General features: G+C 37.7%; 1 protein-coding gene and 1 long non-coding RNA gene across 5 annotated transcripts in view; one reads left to right on the top strand and one right to left on the bottom strand.

Moving 5' to 3' along the window:
- Positions 1-2,160: 2,160 nt before the first annotated feature.
- LOC128611520 (uncharacterized) lies at positions 2,161-7,850 on the bottom strand. 4 transcript variants are annotated; one of them, XR_008386576.1, is made up of 6 exons: positions 7,708-7,850; positions 6,894-7,615; positions 6,111-6,793; positions 5,286-5,340; positions 4,518-4,956; positions 2,161-4,407 (listed from the first exon to the last, which is right to left on the bottom strand). It is a non-coding gene; the product is annotated as an uncharacterized LOC128611520 (long non-coding RNA). The 4 variants fall into 4 exon arrangements; XR_008386574.1 differs by having other exon boundaries at positions 4,518-4,637; positions 4,866-5,340; positions 7,708-7,849; XR_008386570.1 differs by having other exon boundaries at positions 4,518-5,340.
- Positions 7,851-8,159: 309 nt separating this feature from the next.
- Positions 8,160-20,517, top strand: part of tlcd4a (TLC domain containing 4a) — a 29,314-nt gene continuing 16,956 nt past the window's right edge. Inside the window, exons 1-3 of the mRNA XM_053631079.1 lie at positions 8,160-8,291; positions 8,559-8,911; positions 19,105-19,265. Of these exons, the coding sequence (XP_053487054.1) occupies positions 19,111-19,265 (155 nt within the window). The 5' untranslated portion in view covers positions 8,160-8,291; positions 8,559-8,911; positions 19,105-19,110. The remainder of the gene's footprint in view (positions 8,292-8,558; positions 8,912-19,104; positions 19,266-20,517) is intronic.

Below are 20,517 nucleotides of genomic sequence, written 5' to 3'. Positions count from 1 at the left end.
ACATGCCAAAATATTCTGTCTCTGAGCAATTGTGGTACTTTATCCTCATGCCTCAGTGTTCATGATTTATGAGATAATGTCACTTTCCACTGACAGCCATTCATGTGGTTCTATTAAAAATGTAGTACTAAATTCTATTGAACCTTGAGAGATACTGGTTTGAAGTTATATTTCAGAAATGACTAACTATTCCTTATCCGCATTTCATGTTTCTCGACTCAATCACTCCTCACTGAAACATGATAGAGGCCTTCAGCAGCCTAGCAGCATGTCATGAATCCAAAGACAATAGCAAGTGGGAGCGAACTGTGTCTGTGAAAACAGTTTTCAGGACTACAGTCTGGACTTTATTAGCAGATTGCTTCTGCTCACTTTACCTTAGAATGTAACTCACCTCACCTCAACCCAGGTTGAAAAGGGAGATTTGGAAGCTGAAAGGAAAGAAGAAAGAAGTAGATTACCAGGAATGAGGATACATTCAGCTTTAGCCAGACATGCACAGAGGGCGGAGGGGGTGTGAAGGAGGGAAGCAAGGAGGGGGGAGGGGGGATTTCCTGGAGTTGACGGGTTGCTGATCACAGTGAGATACAGCCCCCTTGCTGACAAGAGCTGGGCCTGATCCAGGAACAGTTGAAATGCCCAGAGGGGGTCTCTGTGTGTATCTGAGACTGCTTCTACAGGTCCTGACACAAAGCGGATCTAACTCCTGCTCTAATATTGTTATGGTCTTAGCCTTCTTTTGTTTCCCCTTTCCACAATCAGCAATAAAATTCCAGTCATGCCTTTGTAAGTGGAACCACTTGCAGTGAGTCTTTTATTAATCTTGGGAAGTGCAGCATTAAAGGCACCACCCTGTTCAAAATTCTTTAAATAGCTCTTAAAATCTTGTCAGCTTTTACAGTTCGAACTCCAGTCATTGATTTAGTTTTTTTTTTTTTTTGTTTATCAGTGATGTTTCAATGTGGTTGGATTTGGATGTAGTTGTAGAACTTATTTTTTTCAAATAATAAGTATCCTTGGCAGCCAGGACCTCACTGGATTTGGGTAGACATTTTCCAGCAGAACACTTAAACCCAACAATCTGTCTGAGACTAACCTAGATATCAAGCAAAGAAAATATTACTTTTTTTCTGGTACAAGAACAGCTTTTAGGAGGCTGTACAAAGGGATGCTAGATTGAATATAATATACTCAGCAAAAAAAAAGAAACGTCCTCTCACATACAACTGCTTTTATTTCCAGCAGATTTCTTAACATGTGTAAATATTTGTATTAACATAAAAAGATTCAATAACTGAGATATAAACTGAACAAGTTTCACAGACATTTGATTAACAGAAATGGTATTATAAGTCCCTGAACAAGTGGGGTTACTTTTTATCAAAAGTAACAGTCAGTATGTTGTGGCCTCCAGCTGCTTTAATACTACAGTGCATCTCTTCCTCATGGACTGCACCAGATTGATCAGTTCTTGCTGTGATATATTACTCCACTCTTCCACCAAGCCATTTGCACGTTCTCAATCACGTCAGGGGGACACATGGTTACACATAATTTTCCACTGCAAGGACAATCAGCTGTCCTTCCTGACACCCTGTAGCACTGTCTTAGACGTCTCACATTACGGACATTGCCGTTTATTGCTCTGGACACATCTGCAGTACTCACGCCTCCCTGCAGCAGGCCTATGGCATGTTCACGCAGGTGAGCAGGAACCCTAGGCATCTTTCTTCTAGTGTTTTTGAGAGTCAGTAGAAAGGTCTCTTTAGTGTCCTAAGTTATTGTAACTGTGACCATAATTGTCTACCGCCTGTAAACTGTTAATGTCTTAAGGACTGTTCCACAGGTGCATGTGCAATAATTGTTTATGGTTCATTGAGCAAGCATGAAAAACATTGTTTGAACCTTTTCCAATAAAGGAAAAGAAAAGAAAAGAAAAAAAAAAAACTTATTTGGATTTTATAAAATTATCTTTAAAATACAGTCTCCTGAAAAAGGGACGTTTCTTTTTTTTGCTGAGTTTATCTGTAACCAGTCCAGATCGCAGTTATTTTTAGCTCTAAGTGGTTAAAACAGCTCAAGAGTGAAGTGGCCCAACTAATTTGGCAAGTTGTACAGTAGAGTGCTATTCTGTACTTTTTTTTTTTTATTGTTGGCCAAGTGTGTATGTGTTCTTTTACTTGCTAATCATATGTATTGTAGTTGAGTGCTGAATGGAAGTCACTGATAAAACTGTCTTTGTTCAAGATAGATTAAAAAGAGAGAAAATGGAGAAAGGAAAAAAGAAATAAAAAATTACTTTTGAACACTCAATGCTACTGATTCATGCATAGCTTGTTACGAGGTTTTCAGGATTTCTCTTTTCCTTTTTGTTTTCCTACTATCTCCTGAAGGAATGTCAATAATTCTGTAGCCTGCTGTTCATCAGTCTCTTGCTGAGAGCAGATGTTTGAACCATGCCTCACCCACTTCTACTAAAAAGGTAATATATTTTAGGTACCACCCATGACATTTGCCACTGTGGTCACCCAATCACTCATCAACATGCATACTGGTCAATACTTTCTCTATTAATGTTAAATGTCTCCTTCCTTTGCTCCTACACTTAAAAAAAGTCCATCTAGCAGCCTAAAACCCTAGGGTCTCTGTTTCTGAAAAAGTTCAGAGGAGAACCGCTTTGGGAGAAATAATAAACTTTTTGGCATCTAAGGAATCCTTCAGAAACCCATTTTTCTAGGAGCGCACAAGATGGCAGTTGAGCTTTGGATCATCATAATCCTACAAATAATGGTCAAGGTACTTCAGAGCCATGACTAAATAGCATAATTTCAATTCAGGCTAAAAATTAAAACATATACTGTAGTACAGGAATAATAATCACCTCACAATATCATCCTTTTGTGTACCTTCTCTTTTCCTGTTTGTTTCTTTGCTTGATTTGCTTAATTTTCTTAGTCATTCACATTCAACCAGACAAGTTTATTCATGGCCAATCTGGTCTCATGGCAGAGAAGTAACAGGGAATGTATGTTCTGCACACCATACCATAAGTTAGTGTCAGTAACTATAATGAAAAATGAAGCTGCAGATATTATGGTGAAACGAGAGGTAAGATTTCCTCTTTTTTAATAGTTAATAAGTCAACTATTACATTTTCTTCAAAGAGCTGCCCTTAGACATAAATATTTCTTCAGTCAGAATTCAGTCATTGTATTTTAGTCATGAAACACACAGAGCAATGGCAATCTATTGATGATTTATTAAGGGTGCAGCAAACTGGGTTTGCAAAGAGTCGAGCACACTATTGCATAGGAGCAGTCTATTGATATATCTAATCTGGTGGAGGTTCTGGAACATTTACAGTTGCAATTGCTGTAAGTCAAGAAAAAAAATATTTGACCTGGCTATTATTTCAAGCACTCAATTCCTGTAAATGGTGTTAGCAGCAGCCAATAAATGGTGAGGAATTTTCAGAAGTGTGTGCACAGGAAAATCAAGGCGGTTGCCCAGAAACACAGCCATACATATGTATATGCAAGTATGAGATGCAGTCAGTGATGCTTAAATAGCCAGCAACGTCTTCTCTTGCTAAAGTAACTGACACTAGCAAACCATCACTGTTTTTACACCGTTCCACAGAGAAAAATATTTTCCCCAAAACAAGAGTTCTTTAAACAGCTTTAAAAACAAAATTAGAAACAATAAAAATAATATTACAAACGAACATTATGTAACACTTTACACACACACACACACACACACGCACATATTCTTTTGAGCCTCTTGTGCCTTAAACAGAGGTGCAACAATCATCTTAGACTAAACAGTAGGATTTAAGTAATTCTAAATGTTTCCATTTTATAGTGGAGCATTCCACTGACAGGGGAATTGTTATTCATTTACCAGACTTTTCTTTTAAATCAACTGCATGCACCAGTAAAGTTCAGTCCAAGACAGTGACTCACCACAGCACCACACTATATTTTAAAGCTTAGTTTTCATTTTCTATTCTTTCAACCTCCATTCTTGTAAATAAATGTACAGCATTTGCGTATATGGAGTTTTGTGTGACTTACCACACAATAACCCTTAAAAATCTAAAGAATTTAACAGTAGATACAGAAATACTGGGACTGAGATAAATAATGTGACAGGGAGATAAATAACTTAAAGTTCCAAGTTAAAAAGTAGAGACATATTTACAGGTATCCACACAGTTTCTGCAGCATGTAGCTGGTTATTCGTTTTTCAGACAAAAGAAACAACAGAAATCCCAAGTAATCACAAGAAATTAAAACAAGAAGTCAGCTCGCCTAAGACCACTGCATTGCAGCTACGATGTCTCTTACAGCCTTCACCAGTGTGTATCTGCTGTGCGAGGGCATTGTCTGTTTCCTAAGGATGCTTCTGTATTTGGGTGTGTTGGAAACAGAGGAATGGGAAAAGTCATAGGTGTGGAAAGATAATGATGATACAAGACCCATGTGACCAATTGAAGTTACAAATGATTTACTGACGTCTGTGTTTCCCAGAGTATCTCAGTTTCCCAGAGAGTGGCTGAAACTAATCCGATCCAATTTAGTCCAGATTGGAACGATTGTTCGGTTGAGTTGGAAAGATCGTTATCATTCTAACTGCTAACAGAGGGATGTGTATATGTATCTTTTGTGGACTAAAGTAAAGTAGTTTTTGTTTTCTTTTAAATGAGAGCATGGTGTCTTCCATGTCAGTTACTCGATATTAATTTCTTGTTTATAGAACTGAGGTGTAAATTTTATTTAAAATATATATATAAAAAGTCACTTAATTCTTTTAAATACATTATTATGTCTGCTATATGTATGTATGTCTAAAAAAGAAATTACTTTGTTTACAGAATGTGAAAGTAATTATCTGGGGATCTGCAGAATAGCTCTTTCTTAGAGACATTGTGCAGGCTTGTACCTCTCTAGACATCTTTTCTTACAGACAGAAAGACAGCTGAAAACAGACTGGTACAACAACATGAGTGTGGCCTACCTGATAACATTTCTGGCCTAAATTCACTAATCACCATTTATGAAAAGAATCAATCTGATTTCTGGCTACTGGAGGAATACAAAGCTATTCTGTTTGACAAAGTTAAAAGATGGCATCTGATGCAAGAACATTCTTATTATCCTGTGGCCAGCGGATTCTGGGCTTTTCTTGTGTTTGTAAATAAAAACAGTGTGTGGCAGCTGACTGCTGCCAGCTTTGCTTGAATTTTAATGTACATTGTCTGCCCTCTGGTGGACTAAAAGAACCTGCAAAAATGGAGTCCTGGTCAAACGCGGCACCAAAGAGAAAATTCAGCTGAATCTGTGTTGGAAGAGGATTTTATAGTAATAATAAAAACAGTTAAAACAAATCCTTAAATAGAAAAAAATTATTCATACCAAAGTTTGTCTCTATACCAGTATTGTTGGGTTTGTACTATTAAAATAAATCTACAGAGAGACTAATTGTTTGCTGCCATCTGCCCACCAAGGCTTAACACTCATTGAACTTACTGAAGTGAGCTCTGTTTTAGTCTAGCCTAAATCATGTGCATGGTATCCAACTTATGCAATCATCCAAACAAGTCATGCCACGTATATAACCCCAATTCCAAAAAAGTTGGGATGCTGTGTTAAATGTAAATAAAAACAGAATGCAATGATTTGCAAATCTCATAAACTCATATTTTATTCACAGTAGAACATAGAAAACATATCAAATGTTTAAACTGAGTAAATGTACCATTTTAAGAAAATTTTGCAACACTTACCTTTCCGGCCTTTTGTTGTCCCCGTCCCAAATTCTTTGAGACCGTGTTGCGGCCATCAAATTCAAAATTACTCAATTTTTTTCCTAAAATGGTACATTTACTCAGTTTAAACATTTGATATGTTTTCTATGTTCTATTGTGAATAACATATGGGTTTATGAGATTTGCAAATCATTGCATTCTGTTTTTATTTACATTTATTTACATTTTACACAGCGTCCCAATGTTTTTGGAATTGGAGTTGTAAAGCAAATATAATAATTTCATTATGTAGCAATTCATTTTACACCATGGAACAAATCAGATATTTTACAAATGCAACCTTGTTGTAATTAGGCAGTGCAGCCCCTCCTTCTCTCCCTCCTTCTCTCTCTTCTTCCCTCCGTCCTCATCTGAAGATCTCCCTACCCCAACACACCTAGCCCACCCCCTAAGGGCTTAATAAATCGAAGGTGTATTGGCAGCGGAGAAAACTTTAAACTGTGCAGGTCAGGGAGTCCTTGCCAGCCGATATACATTGGGAATGAGGCCTGCCATATTTAATAATGCACAGAACCTTTTGAACAAATAGGAACTGAAGCTCCACTTGGGCTGCAGGTCCAGAACAACTTCAACCCCTGGGGTACACAGCAAAATCCCCAGTGTTAAATTAACACAATATAGTGTTTATGTATGGCCAATTGGACACAAATTAACACTCTGGATGTTAATTCAACCCTTTGAATGAACTTTGTAGAAAGGCTGAAGTTGATGTTTTAATTTAGTGCCTAATTGCACTGGTGGAGACCCAGAATCCAAACTGAGACTGCCACGTAAACTTCATAAACTTGTAAGCTGAATCCAGTCTGTTAGAATAAAAGTGGCAGCTCTGCAGTTAGATCACTGGGCTATACAGGAGGTTGTGAGTTTGAATCCTAGTTCCACCCTGCTGTTAATCTTGGCCCTTCTGCTGAAAAATCCAGTTGGTTAAACTGGACCACCTTTGCCAGCTGGTAAACACTAATCCTACTCATTGTAGAAGTTAATCAAAAAAAAGTAACACAACAGTAAGGCAATTAGCAAATCTCAAACATTTATTGAGAAGCTGGAAAATATCATAACATACCACATGGCAAAGCAGTTCAGCCTCAGGTAGCTGGCCAGGATAAGCTGGATATTTGAACCGGAAAGACCCTTAAGCCTCATCTGATCAACTCAACTTGAAGTCGCTATGGATACATGTAAACAAAAACAACAACAAAAAAAACAGTCCTCACACTGTATTGCTCTCTGAATATGCATATGCAAGAACACCTTCCACTGACATAATTATTAATGCAGCAAATTAATGTTATGCCTATGCATATATTTATCCCTAACCCTAATAGCAACCAAAAGGAAACATTTTGACTCTTTCAATTAATTTTTTAAATGCAGTTTTAACTGCATTTCAGTTTTATCACACACCAGTGATAAGATATGAACATACTATACTCAGCAAAAAAGAAACGTCCTCTCACATTCAACTGCTTTTATTTCCAGCAGATTTCTTAACATGTGTAAATATTTGTATTCACATAAAAAGGTTGAACAACTGAGATATAAACTGAACAAGTTTCACAGACATTTGACGAACAGAAATGGAATAATAAGTCCCTGAACAAGGGGCGTGGGGGGCGTGGGGGGGGGGGTGTCAATATCTAAAGTAACAGTCAGTATGTTGTGGTGTCCAGCTGCTTTAATACTACAGTGCATCTCATCCTCATAGACTGCACCAGATTGGGCAGCTCTTGCTGTGAGATGTTACTCCAACCTTCCATCAAGGCATTTTCAAGTTCTCGATCACATCTGGGGGGACACATAATTACACATAATTTTTAACTGCAAGGACGATCAATTGTCCTTCCTGTCTCCCTGTAGCACTGTCTTAGGCGTCTTACATTACAGACATTGCCGTTTATTGCTCTGACCACATCTGCAGTCCTCACGCCTCCCTGCAGCAGACTGGAATAAAGTTGGTTTGACGTTGGACGTTCGATATTTGCAGATATGCGGGAAATTAAGGGACCGTCTCTAAAGTTACATACGACATTGTTATACACGTTTCTAACTTCAATAGCATTTGAAGGGAATGACTTACTGTCACACAACCAACTGTAAAGTGTTCATCTAGGTGTCAGCTATAACGCACACCTTTTAGATTTTTGATATTTAACAAAATATACTATTAAATCATATGTAAAAATTCCCATGCATTTCACTACCAAATGAGCTCATACACAAAATATACCATAATATAAAATTCAATAGCATTTGAAGGGAATGCTATCATTCCCTTCAAATTGAAGTTAAAAACGTGTATAATGTCGTGTATAACTTTAGAGACAGTCCCTTAATTTCCGCATATCTGTGGATATCCAACGCCCAAAGTCAAGCTAACTTTATTCCAGTCTGCGGCAGGCGTATGGCATGTTCAGGCAGGGGAGCAGGAACCCTAGACATCTTTCTTCTGGTGTTTTTCAGAGTCAGTAGAAAGGTCGCTTTAGTGTCCTAAGTTTTTATAACTCTGACCTTAATTGTCTACCACCTGTAAACTGTTAGTATCTTAAGGACTGTTCCACAGGTGCATGTGCAATAATTGTTTATGGTTTATTGAACAAGCATGAAAAACATTGTTTAAAAAAAAAAAAAAACTTATTTGGATTTTATAAAATTATCTTTGAAATACAGTCTCCTTTTGTTTTTTGCTGAGTACATGAATGTATGCGTGAATGTTGTGTATGTCTTTAAGAACCAGAGTGAAACCTGATACCCACGGCAGAGAGCGCTTTGCCCTGCAGTAACCTCCACCATCTCTGCGCATCAGGTTTGCAGCATCCTGCTTTAGCATGTCTCATTTCTGCTCTGCTCATCGAACTAACTTTTAACCACGCTGGGCATTAAAACGCGGATGAAGGAAGACACAGCTATGCTTCGTGGTGTTGTGGAGGACCGACAGTGTTGCTGAGTGAGCAGAGACACTGGTAGTGGACACATTTTTCGGCCCATGATGCGTTCAACCGCCGAGCTCAGGTAGCTGACAATTACAGCAGCGACGGAACTACATATACCAGCTAAGCTAACATGGTTCATGTTTGACAAGAGGTAAGCATGACCGATAAACTAAACAGCCTGTGGTTAATATTAGGATTCTTGGATTTTCTTTTGGGGGGGGTTGTAACGAGACCTGGCCTAGGGTTACAAAAATGTTAGTACAACAACCAACGACCATGTTTTCCCGAATCGAGTGTTTTTGCCCTCCTTATAAATACTATATGCACCCTTATACACTACAGTCAAAACATAGCCTGTATATAAAACTATTCTGGTATGGATATGGAGCTGTGTTAGCGTACTGTTCTTATATACTGTTTAGCACAGTAGCAGGCTTAGTCGTCATCTTTAATTTGTCCACTTTATGTATGAATACGTAAAAATGCACATATAGCTATAGCTCTGCTAAGTAACTTGCACACTGAAACACAGCTAAACGAAACAACAAGCTGGGATTTGTTGAAGCTCATTCGAGCTCAGTGCTTGCTACTTTGATTGTCAGGTTTAGTAGCTAGTTACATACTGGTAATGTAGGCAGGAAATAGGGTTAAACGTATAGTTTTAACAGGAAATATGTTAGTGGGCAATGCAGCGTTCACCAGCGACTGTAGCTACAGCTGTTGAGTATTTGTAAGTCTGAGCAGCAGCGTTTTCGGTTAAGCGTTAACCTTTCAACAATTTCCTGGTGTTTCATATTTCTGTGCAGTTGAATGTGATAAGTGAGTGAATAATCTGTGTACGATACTTTTCTCAACGCAGATATGCACATGATGGAGAGGACATTAATGCTCCTGATGGTCTCAGTTCTCTTTACACCATCCGCATTTACTCTTTATTTTAATAACACGATCACACACCTTTTATTCAAGCGTTTTGATCTTTGGCATTTTAGACACATTCAAGCTTAGCTATCAGTGAGCTGAATCTGAGAATGGTAATCATTTAACCCGCCCAAGACCTTGAAGAATTGCAGGCATGGCAGCAGTGGTATCTTAAACAAACATGAGTCTGGCATTGCTTTGTAGCCTTTATAAGGAAATGCAGTGCTCTGGGATTCAATCTACACACTTGGTTTAAAATGAATGAGAACATATTGCATGACTGGTTTAAAGAAACATTTGCTGTCTAACAAGGTTGCTGTTTGTGCTTTACATATGTTGCTTTGTGACCTGTAAAGGCATTTGCCCTTGACAACTGGCACGTGTGTCACAATATGAGGAAGAACTTTGAATACATTTCTATGACACTGAAGTATCAGTGTTAGACAGACAGTTATACTGATTTTTATTAAATGCTTGCAACAGCGATGCAAATTGCGGTGCACATGTGACTATCTAAAATAAAATAAAAATCTTACTTAAAGCTTTGTACTTCAATTGCAAAATGCAGCCCTTATAGCTTGGGAGTTGTGTGTGTGTGTGTGTGTGTGTGTGTGTATGTGAGGGAACCCTGGGTACTTGGGAACACTGAGCAAGCTGTGACGTACAGAGCGTGGGTCACCATGTGGTGGTCACCAAGTTCCTGTGTCACAAGCATCATGTAGGTATATAGATAAGACTGTGTATCTATGTGTTCAAAATTGATGGAGAAAGCATGCAGTAAGACTGGTTTGACCCAGGCTAGGGCTCTGACTGCATGGAAATGTCCTAGTGTGACAGATTGACCAGGTGCTGATTGTACACACTGCAGCACTGGCACATGTTGTGTTTACCTGCATGGTAAAAGACACAACTTGCCTCCACTGTATGTCTGTGATTTGCATCACTCTGTTTAGCAATAACACCTGTATATTAGCTTTGTAATTACAGTTTAATGTATACACACATCCTTTTTTTCTTTTATTTATTACTATAGTTTTATTTTATTTTTGTTTTATTACTATAACTGTTAGGCCTGTTACATGTTTTCATGTACTGTGGTGTACAGTGTAACTGAGTATGTTTTAATGTGCTTATGAATCAAATCAAATGCCTTTAAAAAGTTACTTTGTAACCAGCTAATATTTATAATGATATGTTAGTTATTGTGATTACATCAGTACTGCTACTTTTCTAATGTCAAGTGCAGGCTTGTGTACTACACACACACACATATTTAAGCAGTTATAGCCTGAGGTGAAAACATTTTTGAGGACATTGCATTAACTGTAAGTGGTTGTGATAAACAGGTTTGGAAACCACATCAGTCAGAAGTTCATCTAAGGCCTGAAGATAACTGTTTAACGGAAAAGATGCCTCCTCCATACATGGGGAGCTCCATTAATTATTGATTAGGCATAATCCCAGTTTTGACTGTGATAAAGACTTGACAGAAGCTTCTATTTAGCATGATGTTAGATGATTAATCCAGTACTGGGGTTTTCCAGACGTTCACTACTTTTGTTCCTTGAATATTTACTACAACAGCATGACTGCGAGTGTTTTATACATCAGTTCTATAAACACGCAATTAATATTGTGTAACTGACATTTCAGACACAGTATGTCCACATATTTTGTTTATTTTTGCTCCATCAATGAAAATATTTCCCCAAGAAGCCACAGACTGGAGCCTCTGGTAGACTTTTTTTTTTACGCGTAGGCTAGCGTATGCACACAGTCATACGCATAGCCTTTCAAAGTATACTCCATTCGACATGTACGCGTACAGAGGTGGTCGACGCATGTGCATTACGACAACTTGCACTACCCCTCCTGGCCTACAAGAGTCAGTACAGAGCAGTAAAGCAGGTCTTCTTCTGTGAAGGACGACAACGAAAAAGAATCACAACACGAAGAACAATGCTTGGGCAGTCTCTCACCACGATTAGCACCATATACAAATCCTTATACTCTTTAAGGCTAGAATTATACAAATGCGTGCACTTTCTAACCTGCACTCCGTTTATTCTTCAACTACCTTAACAATCAACAGCTCTAGGTCACTGTTGCCACCTTGTGGAACAACTAAATAGTGCAAAAGAGTTCAACGCGCATGTGCGACCTATGCACGGTAAGAAAAATCTGCTGGGACGCGTACAGTACGCGCGTACTCTGCTGATGACGAAATTTGTGTCACACGTACTGTACACTGTTCTTAGCATACGCAAAAAAAGTGAAGCCTACTTTCTGCTTGACTGATGACCCATAGTAAGTGTAGTAAAAGTTTCAGTGTAACAGACTATTGCTAGAATAGGACATTTATGTATCAAACATAGAAAAGTAGATTGAGGCAAACAGTTAAATGTACCGTTTCTGTTGTAGTAAATATCAGCACTCTTGGAATGCTGCTTGTCCAATCAGAATGAGTGGATTAGATGAATTAGTGAATCAGAACTAACTGATGTATAATGCAAAATGACAGTTATGGTAAATGTTAGTATATTAGCCTAATTGTAAAACTGACTTGCTTATCTATTCTAGCATTAGATAAGCAAGCCTATTTCACAGTTTCACTATGCCTACAGTGCTTTACCTATAGTACAGAGGCTTGAAAGTCCTTATGTTGGATTTCTAAAAGTATGTTGTCAAAGTTTGACATGTGGAGCTCGGAAAATTAAAAAATAAAGAGTTTAAAGTGCCAAATCAAACACAGCAGCCACAAAATGAATTACAAGTAAATAACAATAACAATTTGACAGTGCAAAAATAAAAGCTACAGAAAATATCTCCTCAACTTGAAATTTCAACTCGTCAACTTGGGGTAGTCTTCTCAACTACCAGTTCCTTACCTGTCAAATCAACATGGCCGCTCACACTGTAAACAGTGTAAAGTACTCCTAATTTAAACAACAGTACTCTACTTATAAATGACCTTATAGCAGTATTGGCTTTAACTCGATTAATATTCAACCACAGTACTTGGTTAAATCTATAACAATGACCATACTAATCAGTGTTTGAGAAATCATAAATGTTCAAGTTATCACTCATATAACTGACATTAGCAGTTAGCTTTTTGCTAAGCTACTCGTTAATGCCCGCTGTTCTTGCCACTCGGACCTGTAGCCGTAAAAGTGCAGTTAAAGTAGCTTTTTAGCTTTACATGCTGTAATAGAGCAAACAAAAGATACACTTTCATAGAGGTGTCCATGTTTGTTTCCCCACTTCGCACATCGAATGCCTCAGTGAATTTAAATTCCATCCAGGGTGTATTCCTGCCTAATTCCCAGTGATGATCAGGATAAAGTTGTGTTGAATATGAATGAAAGACCAGGAAGGATATAACATTAAAGACATAAACATCACCTCCAGTGATAATTGATTGATCCATTTTTCAAAGGTGGCACAGATTTGTTACTTTGTGATCTGGCATTTTGACAGACACAAAACTGCTGATTTTCTAATAGTGACATGCTAAATCTAATTCCTGGTTCCTAGCTGTCTTTTTGCCCTTAAACAGACCTTGAGGTGAAAAATAAATTTGTGACCATTTTTCTTTTCTCTTTTTGATATGATGTCATTATTTTTAAGGTTAGATGGTGCCTGAACAGAAAACAGATTTAGTTAATTGGTGAATCTGTTGATGAAGACAATGGGCCTCATTTATCAAGCTTATAGTAACGTCGTGTAAACGTTTGCGTAAACAAAACTGAATGAATTTTCCGTGTGATTTATGAAAGTTTTTGGAAATGCTGATTTTCTTCGTACTTGCGTGTGTATGTATGTTGATCACCCAAAAAGTGCAAAGCAGGTTCCTGACTCAGCTTGTTTGCATGCAGTGACGTGCACACAGACACACACACACACACACACACACACAATATATATATACATTTGCTGCTCCGCCCTTGCCATTTTCCTGCTTACAGAATTTGTTTAAACGTTGCCTTCTTCACAGTGTTGACAACAAACCCGAGCCGTCGTTCTTTAGAATAGAATTTTCTATCCTTACCCACCCAAGCAAAGATGTTATCATCAACAGCGATTACTAGGGCATGAGACTGGGCAAAAGCATTATTTTCCAAAATATCACTTGCTGAAACTCTATAGATTTATTTTAACAAAAAACAAACAAACACATTTCTTAGGTACAGCAGTGGTTTCAAAATTATTGGTACCAATTAATATTTAGTAAAGTCTTATAGAGAATAACAGCACTGTATCTCTTCCTGTAATGTCAACAAGGTTGTAGATACTTATAGAAGGAGCTTGGTCCACTCCTCCATGCAGAACATTTCAAGTTTGTTTATATTTTTTTGGTTTGTGCATATAGACTTCCCCGTCAACTCAGACTACAGGGGGGTTTTTTGTTTGTTTTTTTAAATTCCAAATCCAGAGATTGAGATCATTGCAAAACAGCAATTGTGCAGCTAAAAAATTAGGGCTGCACAATTAAACGAATATCGATCGCGATTACAATTTTGACTGCCCACGATTAAATGAACATGGTTGACTGCGATATTAACATTTAAAGTTCATCCTCCACTAATAGAAAACTCCGCTGCAGATCAAATCAAGCGCTTCCTACACTTACAGCCAATCACCATAAAGTGGCGCAGGAATGACGTCATTTTGTAGTGCCCAAACCCCGAAATGGAGTTAGCATTTTAGCGCTCGAGCTGCCAGCTTCGCTTCAAGCTCCAGCGCTTTGCGCGGGGAGAAATCATGACATTAACATGATGCTAAATGGCATAACAGAGGATGTCGGGGACATTAAACGCCGACCGGGAAAAAACTTTGCAGATAAACTCAGGGGTCTACAGTGCGACCATTTCACTCGCATTTACACTTACATTTACATTTATTCACTTAGCAGACACTTTTATCCAAAGCGTCTTACAAATGAGAAAGATACAAGCAAAGCGATATCAAGCAGAGAACAATACAAGAAGTGCTACCATACAAGATCTAGTAATTGAATTCCAGAAGAAGCAAAGTGCAGAGTAGAGGTGTAAGTGCATTTTTTTATTTTTTTATTTATTTTTTTTATTATGAGTTGGTTAAGTGTTCATAGAAGAGGTGGGTTTTTAGCTGTTTTTTGAAGATGGTGAGAGATTCTGCGGTCCGGATTGAGATTGGAAGTGCATTCCACCACTGAGGAACAGTTAGTGTGAAGGTTCTGGAAAGGGACCTTGCTCCACGCTGAGTTGGAACTGCTAAACGTCGGTCGCTAATCGATCGCAGATTGCGAGAGGGAATGTAAGCCTTCAGGAGAGAGTTGAGGTAGGAGGGTGCTGTTCCTGACAAGGTCTTGTAGGTGAGCATCAAGGCCTTGAACTTGATGCGGGCAGCTACAGGAAGTCAGTGGAGGGAGATGAAGAGGGGTGTGACATGGGTTCTCTTGGACTGGTTGAAGACGAGGCGCGATGTGTCTGAATCATCTCAAGGGGTTTGATGGAGCTGGCTGGGAGGCCTGAAAGCAGTGAGTTGCAGTAGTCCAGTTTAGAGATAACAAGAGCCTGGACTAGAATCTGTGTAGCCTGTGTAGCCTGTTTGGTGATGTAGGGTCGGATTTGTGACTGAAAAGTATTTTGTGCAACTGTGAATAAATATTTATTCTCACCGATGCGAGTGACTTGTTTGGAGTTGTATAATACAATCGGAATAAAAACTACGGGAAGTCCAAAATGCATCTACACCGTGCAACAGTTACTTTCACACTACTTTTCATCACCTCAGTCAACCGAACAAGTGTGAAAATACTGCAAAGAAGCCATTATGATGACAAGTAACCCTCTACATCATCTACCTCAACTTCCCGATCTCACAAACTGCCATCTTTTATTGATCCCACAAAATGACCTGAACTTGCACCTGCTCGTGTAGACACAGCGGCTTCGCGCGTAGTAAATTAATAATAATGCTAACGCTACAAGGTGGGCTTAATTCAAAAATTCCTCACCAATCATAAGCAAGAGCAGCAACTGTTCCGTCTGTAAACATACAGTACACTGTCTCTCTGCTTCACTAATTCTAATTCACTTCATTTAAACTCACGGTTGCCAGATATCACTAGAAAAGTCAACTCCAGTTTCCATGTTTTGATTTAATCCCCCAAAACACAATATCAGCAGACATGGACACTGTACTAGGAGAACCGATCTAAAACTGATAAACAAACAAAAATAAAATTACTAAAATGTAAAGACAGAAAATGTGCTTAGTTATAAATAAATAATTTAATATAAAAAATAGATATCATAATAACCATTAAATATAAATAAAATGAGAAATGAAATAATGTTTAATTACTATGGGTTGCATTTAATATCAATTTGACATTAAGCTTAGTAAGCTATTTCCTTAGAAGGCTATTAGCCTTTTTTCCTAATATGGATCATTTTTGTGTTAGTCGACTTTTAATTAGAACTCTCTATTGTTTTTAAGATATTTAAAAATAAATATTTTATGCTTGTTTATTTATCAAATAACCAACAGTATTTCTCATTGCTATTATTTTAACTCAATTAACAATGACCATGATCAGAGAGCTTACATTTAACTGTTTATGACAGACCTCCTGATTAAAGCTTAAACAAAAAAAAGATTGGTATCTGGATCAGTATCGGCTGTAAAAATCCTGATCGGAGAATCAGTAATGAACACCATTAAACTAAAGTGCTTTGCATCTGACGGGTAAATGAACTCACCCAATCACATCCTATATGAGATAATTCAGATATATACACAATATACACAGAGCGGTTCGAGAACTGACTCCAGCCCAGAACCATGACAGTGGAAAATGTCTAATAGTGTAGCTTTAAATATATTTAAGAGGAGCAGACTTCAAACACTGAACATTGAGGTTTATTGTTTTGTTTACAAGGTGGAACAGGAACTTGTGTGTTATATTGTGGCATGAGAAAACTTAATAAATGTGAACGTGCAATAAAAATATGTTGTCACTAAAATCAATTAATAATCATGATAAATAATCAAGATCTCAATATTGATAAAAATAATCGGGATTATCATTTTGGACATAATCGTGCAGCCCTATAAAAAATGTATCACAATATAATGTTTCATATCATTCGGTATCGATAATTATTGCTAAATTGTAATCTTTTTTTAAACAAAAACCAGTAGAAAAAAGATTTTAATTTAACCACCGTATTTTTAATTTACCCACTTTATTAAGGCAAACAACAAATAATTTTAGTTTAACCGGCAAAAACAAACTAGAATTTAAACAAATATCTTCTCTTATATCTTATATGAAGATTAAATAGAAGTGTTAAAGAAACTCCTGAAATTAATAAATAAGATGTTACAAAATGTGTGCCATGTAAAAGGCAAACCTTAAGGGAGAACAGCATCACGTTATAGCACAGAATGGGACTCCTGGTGCTCTGGTTTGTGCTCAGCCTTTTAGCATAGTTAGCTTAGCCTCGTATAAAACTTCCACTTTAACACTTACTTCCGGAGAACACTGTGCTGAGGTCCGTGTCTGATGAGTCGAACTCCTGCTCTGAGGAAACTCGCTGTCCTCTCCAGAGCAGACATTTTAACAGATAACACAGATAGCGGCAAAATGTCATATTTCTGTTATCATACACTGTACATGTGCGGAGCACAGCACATGCACACTACAAGTCTCTCGCAGCTTGTTTCTCCGTACTTAGTAGGACAGGTTTTTTTGCAAAGCTTGCACACTACAGTGTTCTGATGTTGGTCAGATGAAAAGAAACCAAAAAAACTGTCACACTGGTGAGCTGATGTCCTTTTTTTATTCACAATCTCCTCAGCAGGCTCTGAACTCCTTTTCACATGTGTTCCTGTGTTCTGATGTCACATGGTTTTGACGCAACCTAACCCCACAGATACAACACTTGTTATTGGCTGTTTGCTTGTCACTCGTAGCACACTCCTTTATCAAGGCATATGATAGGCTGTTTATGATCCAGGGAACGCACACGCTTAAGGGCTGTTTATGCAACCAAACTTCATGTCTGTTTACATTTTTATCGAGCGTTATACCGAAGATTTTTTCTATTGTTACCGATAAAGGTGTACCGTCGATAAATACCGATACCGTTTTATTGCCCAGCCCTAGTCCTGCAGCTATTTTTTGTTGAATTAGATGTATGCTTGAGGTCATTATTGTATTGTAACAATCTAAAGCAAACATTTATAAAAACATCTACTCTGTCTCATGTAGCATAAAATTATAGTCAAAAATTTTTTATAGCTATGTGTGTACAGGAGTACTTACAGGAGTCAGCTTAGATAAAGAGTACAGTTTAAAAATGGATGCTTTCTGTTTTAGGCTCAATCCGAATCTGAGAAAAGTTATTCTACATCTAAGAAAAAGAAAGAATGTTAAGCTGATGAGTATTGTTCATGCGGGTTTCTTGCACGTTTTTTTTTTTTGCTTGATGGTATTCTAATACCATGGGCTATTTTTACTATCATGTGAATATATATATACTTTTTTTGATAGATACTATAAAACAGTTCTGTAAATCGCTCTGGATTAGGATTTCTGCTGAATGTTGTAAAATGTAAGCATACGTAAAAAGTTGATTTTCAGTACCCTGTAGGATATAAAATAATTGTGTGTTGCATATGCAATGAATGTGTGCATGTGTCAATAAAAAAATATGGTTTTGGAACCATCTGTTTATTAGTATCCATCCGTATTTTTTAAAATATCACTGCATCACTAGTGAACAGTGGACAGCTTCTTGAACGTCTGAACGGAAAACTGCAGTCAAGCTTGCAAAGTCTTTTAGTTCTTTCATTTTTGGCAGATTTTTGTAAGGACCATTATGCTCTGCATCAGAGTGGATGAACTAGATGCCCACAAGTGAAGGGCACAAACAGAGCAGTAAAGTAGTTGATATCTGAAAAATCATCCATTCACTGACACAGCCACCTTATGCTTCTACAGTATGTCAGATTAAATAGAGACTTGTTTTGCTGTGCTCCTAGACTACTTATAGATTCCAGGGTTGAAGTGTTGGAGCTGTCCCAAGGCTCCACAGTATATCCTATGACATGCTTGACATTAATCTATAGCAGGCATCTGAATGGTGCTTTAAATAAAGTAAGACTCCATAGTTTGTCAGAGTATTTGTAGCCTACAGTACACTGAACTCCACTGGTGTCCGTGTGTACTGTATTTGGACCCGTTGCTCTGAAACCTCAGTCTCAACTGCACAAAGGTTGTACAATCCAAAGGTTGTTTACTTTCTTCTTCTTCTTCATCAGGTGTATGTACAAAGAGTCATCAGTGTGGGTATAACTGAGGCAGAGGTGCTATTGCTCATTGAGTTATTTATTTATTTTAAACAATCTGTCTCTGCACTCCTCTCTTAGGTGGCCATGGATGCCTTCAGCCAGCTGATCTTGCTCATCGCCACACTCAGTTTTTTCACCTTCCAGTGGCTCTTCCACAGCTTGAGTCCCTGGTTGTCATGCAGGATCAGCCCAGGCTTCCTGAAACTCAGCCACAAGCAGCAAATTGAGTGGAACTCAAGGTAACGCACATATCTCTCACCTTTCAGTGTGTCCACCATGTAAACTTGATAATGGCTTGCTGCTGTCTGCTCTATTGGTTATCTAGGATAGGATAATTACTGGGGTTAAAATACATGACAGGATAAATCTGAAAGAATAGAGGGCATTCTCTAATTTGTTTTTAAGCCATACCTTCTGTGATTGTTTGCAAGCCCAACTTAGCTCTTAATGTGTTTCAGTTGCAGTAAAAGTGTAAAGGGTGATTTAATGAACTAATCATCTGTTGACACTACAAGTATGTAATTTTCTGATTAAAGATAAAGTTGAATTGATTAAATGATGAGATTTATGGTTGTTTTGCTGTGATATAATGTGGTGCAATAAAGTATGTTTATGTCGTGCAAATAGTTTCGTTTGCTTTGGGGAGTAGGAGGACATGCTTCCTTCATAGGACCTGAAAGGCACTAAGAAACAGGCAGGGATTATGTATGACTAGCCAAATATGTTTTTTTTTGTTTTTTTTTACACAATTATACCTTTACTTAAAGTGATAATTCATTTAAAAATGAAAATTCTGTTTTCAACACTCTTCCTCATTGTATGTTCTTACATACATGTTCACCATTCTCTGATGATCTTTCAACAATGAATCACATGATTAAAGGGGTAGTTCACCCAAAAATTTAAATTCTGTCATCAATTACTCAACCCTCATTCCAAATCCAGGAGACCTTCATTCATCTTCTGAACTCAGATGAAGTCATTTGAATGAAACCTGTGAGATTTCTGTCCCTCTGTTTACAGTCTAAGTAACCAAAACTTTCAAGCTCCAAAAAAGTTAAAAAAAAGTTCCCAATTTTATGAAACGATAAGAATGCTTTATGTGCGCAAAAAAGCGAAATTTAAGTCTTTATTCACAAAATATCTTTTTTAATATCACTTCCGCATGGACCGCGGAAGCGCGTTCAAGAAAGTGCCTCGACGTATGCGTGTTGTGTTGACGCGAGAGCGGACAAAAATATGAGTCCGTGAGGAAGTCAACACAACATGCGTCAACACAACATGCATGCATCGTGGTTCTGTTGTGAATGCGTGTCGGAGATCTATGCAGAAGTGAAGATATTTTGCGAATAAAGATTATATTTTTCTTTTTTTGCACACACAAAAAGCATTCGTATCGCTTCACAAAATTGGGATTAAACCACTGGAGTCACATGGATTACTTTTACGATGCCTTTATGATATTTTTTGCAGCTTGAATGTTTTGGTTAC

The sequence above is a fragment of the Ictalurus furcatus genome, chromosome 1 (assembly GCF_023375685.1).
Source record: "Ictalurus furcatus strain D&B chromosome 1, Billie_1.0, whole genome shotgun sequence".
Classification (NCBI taxonomy): domain Eukaryota; kingdom Metazoa; phylum Chordata; class Actinopteri; order Siluriformes; family Ictaluridae; genus Ictalurus; species Ictalurus furcatus.
Note: the sequence above shows the minus strand (reverse complement) of the source record. Positions and strands in the feature narration are given on the sequence as shown.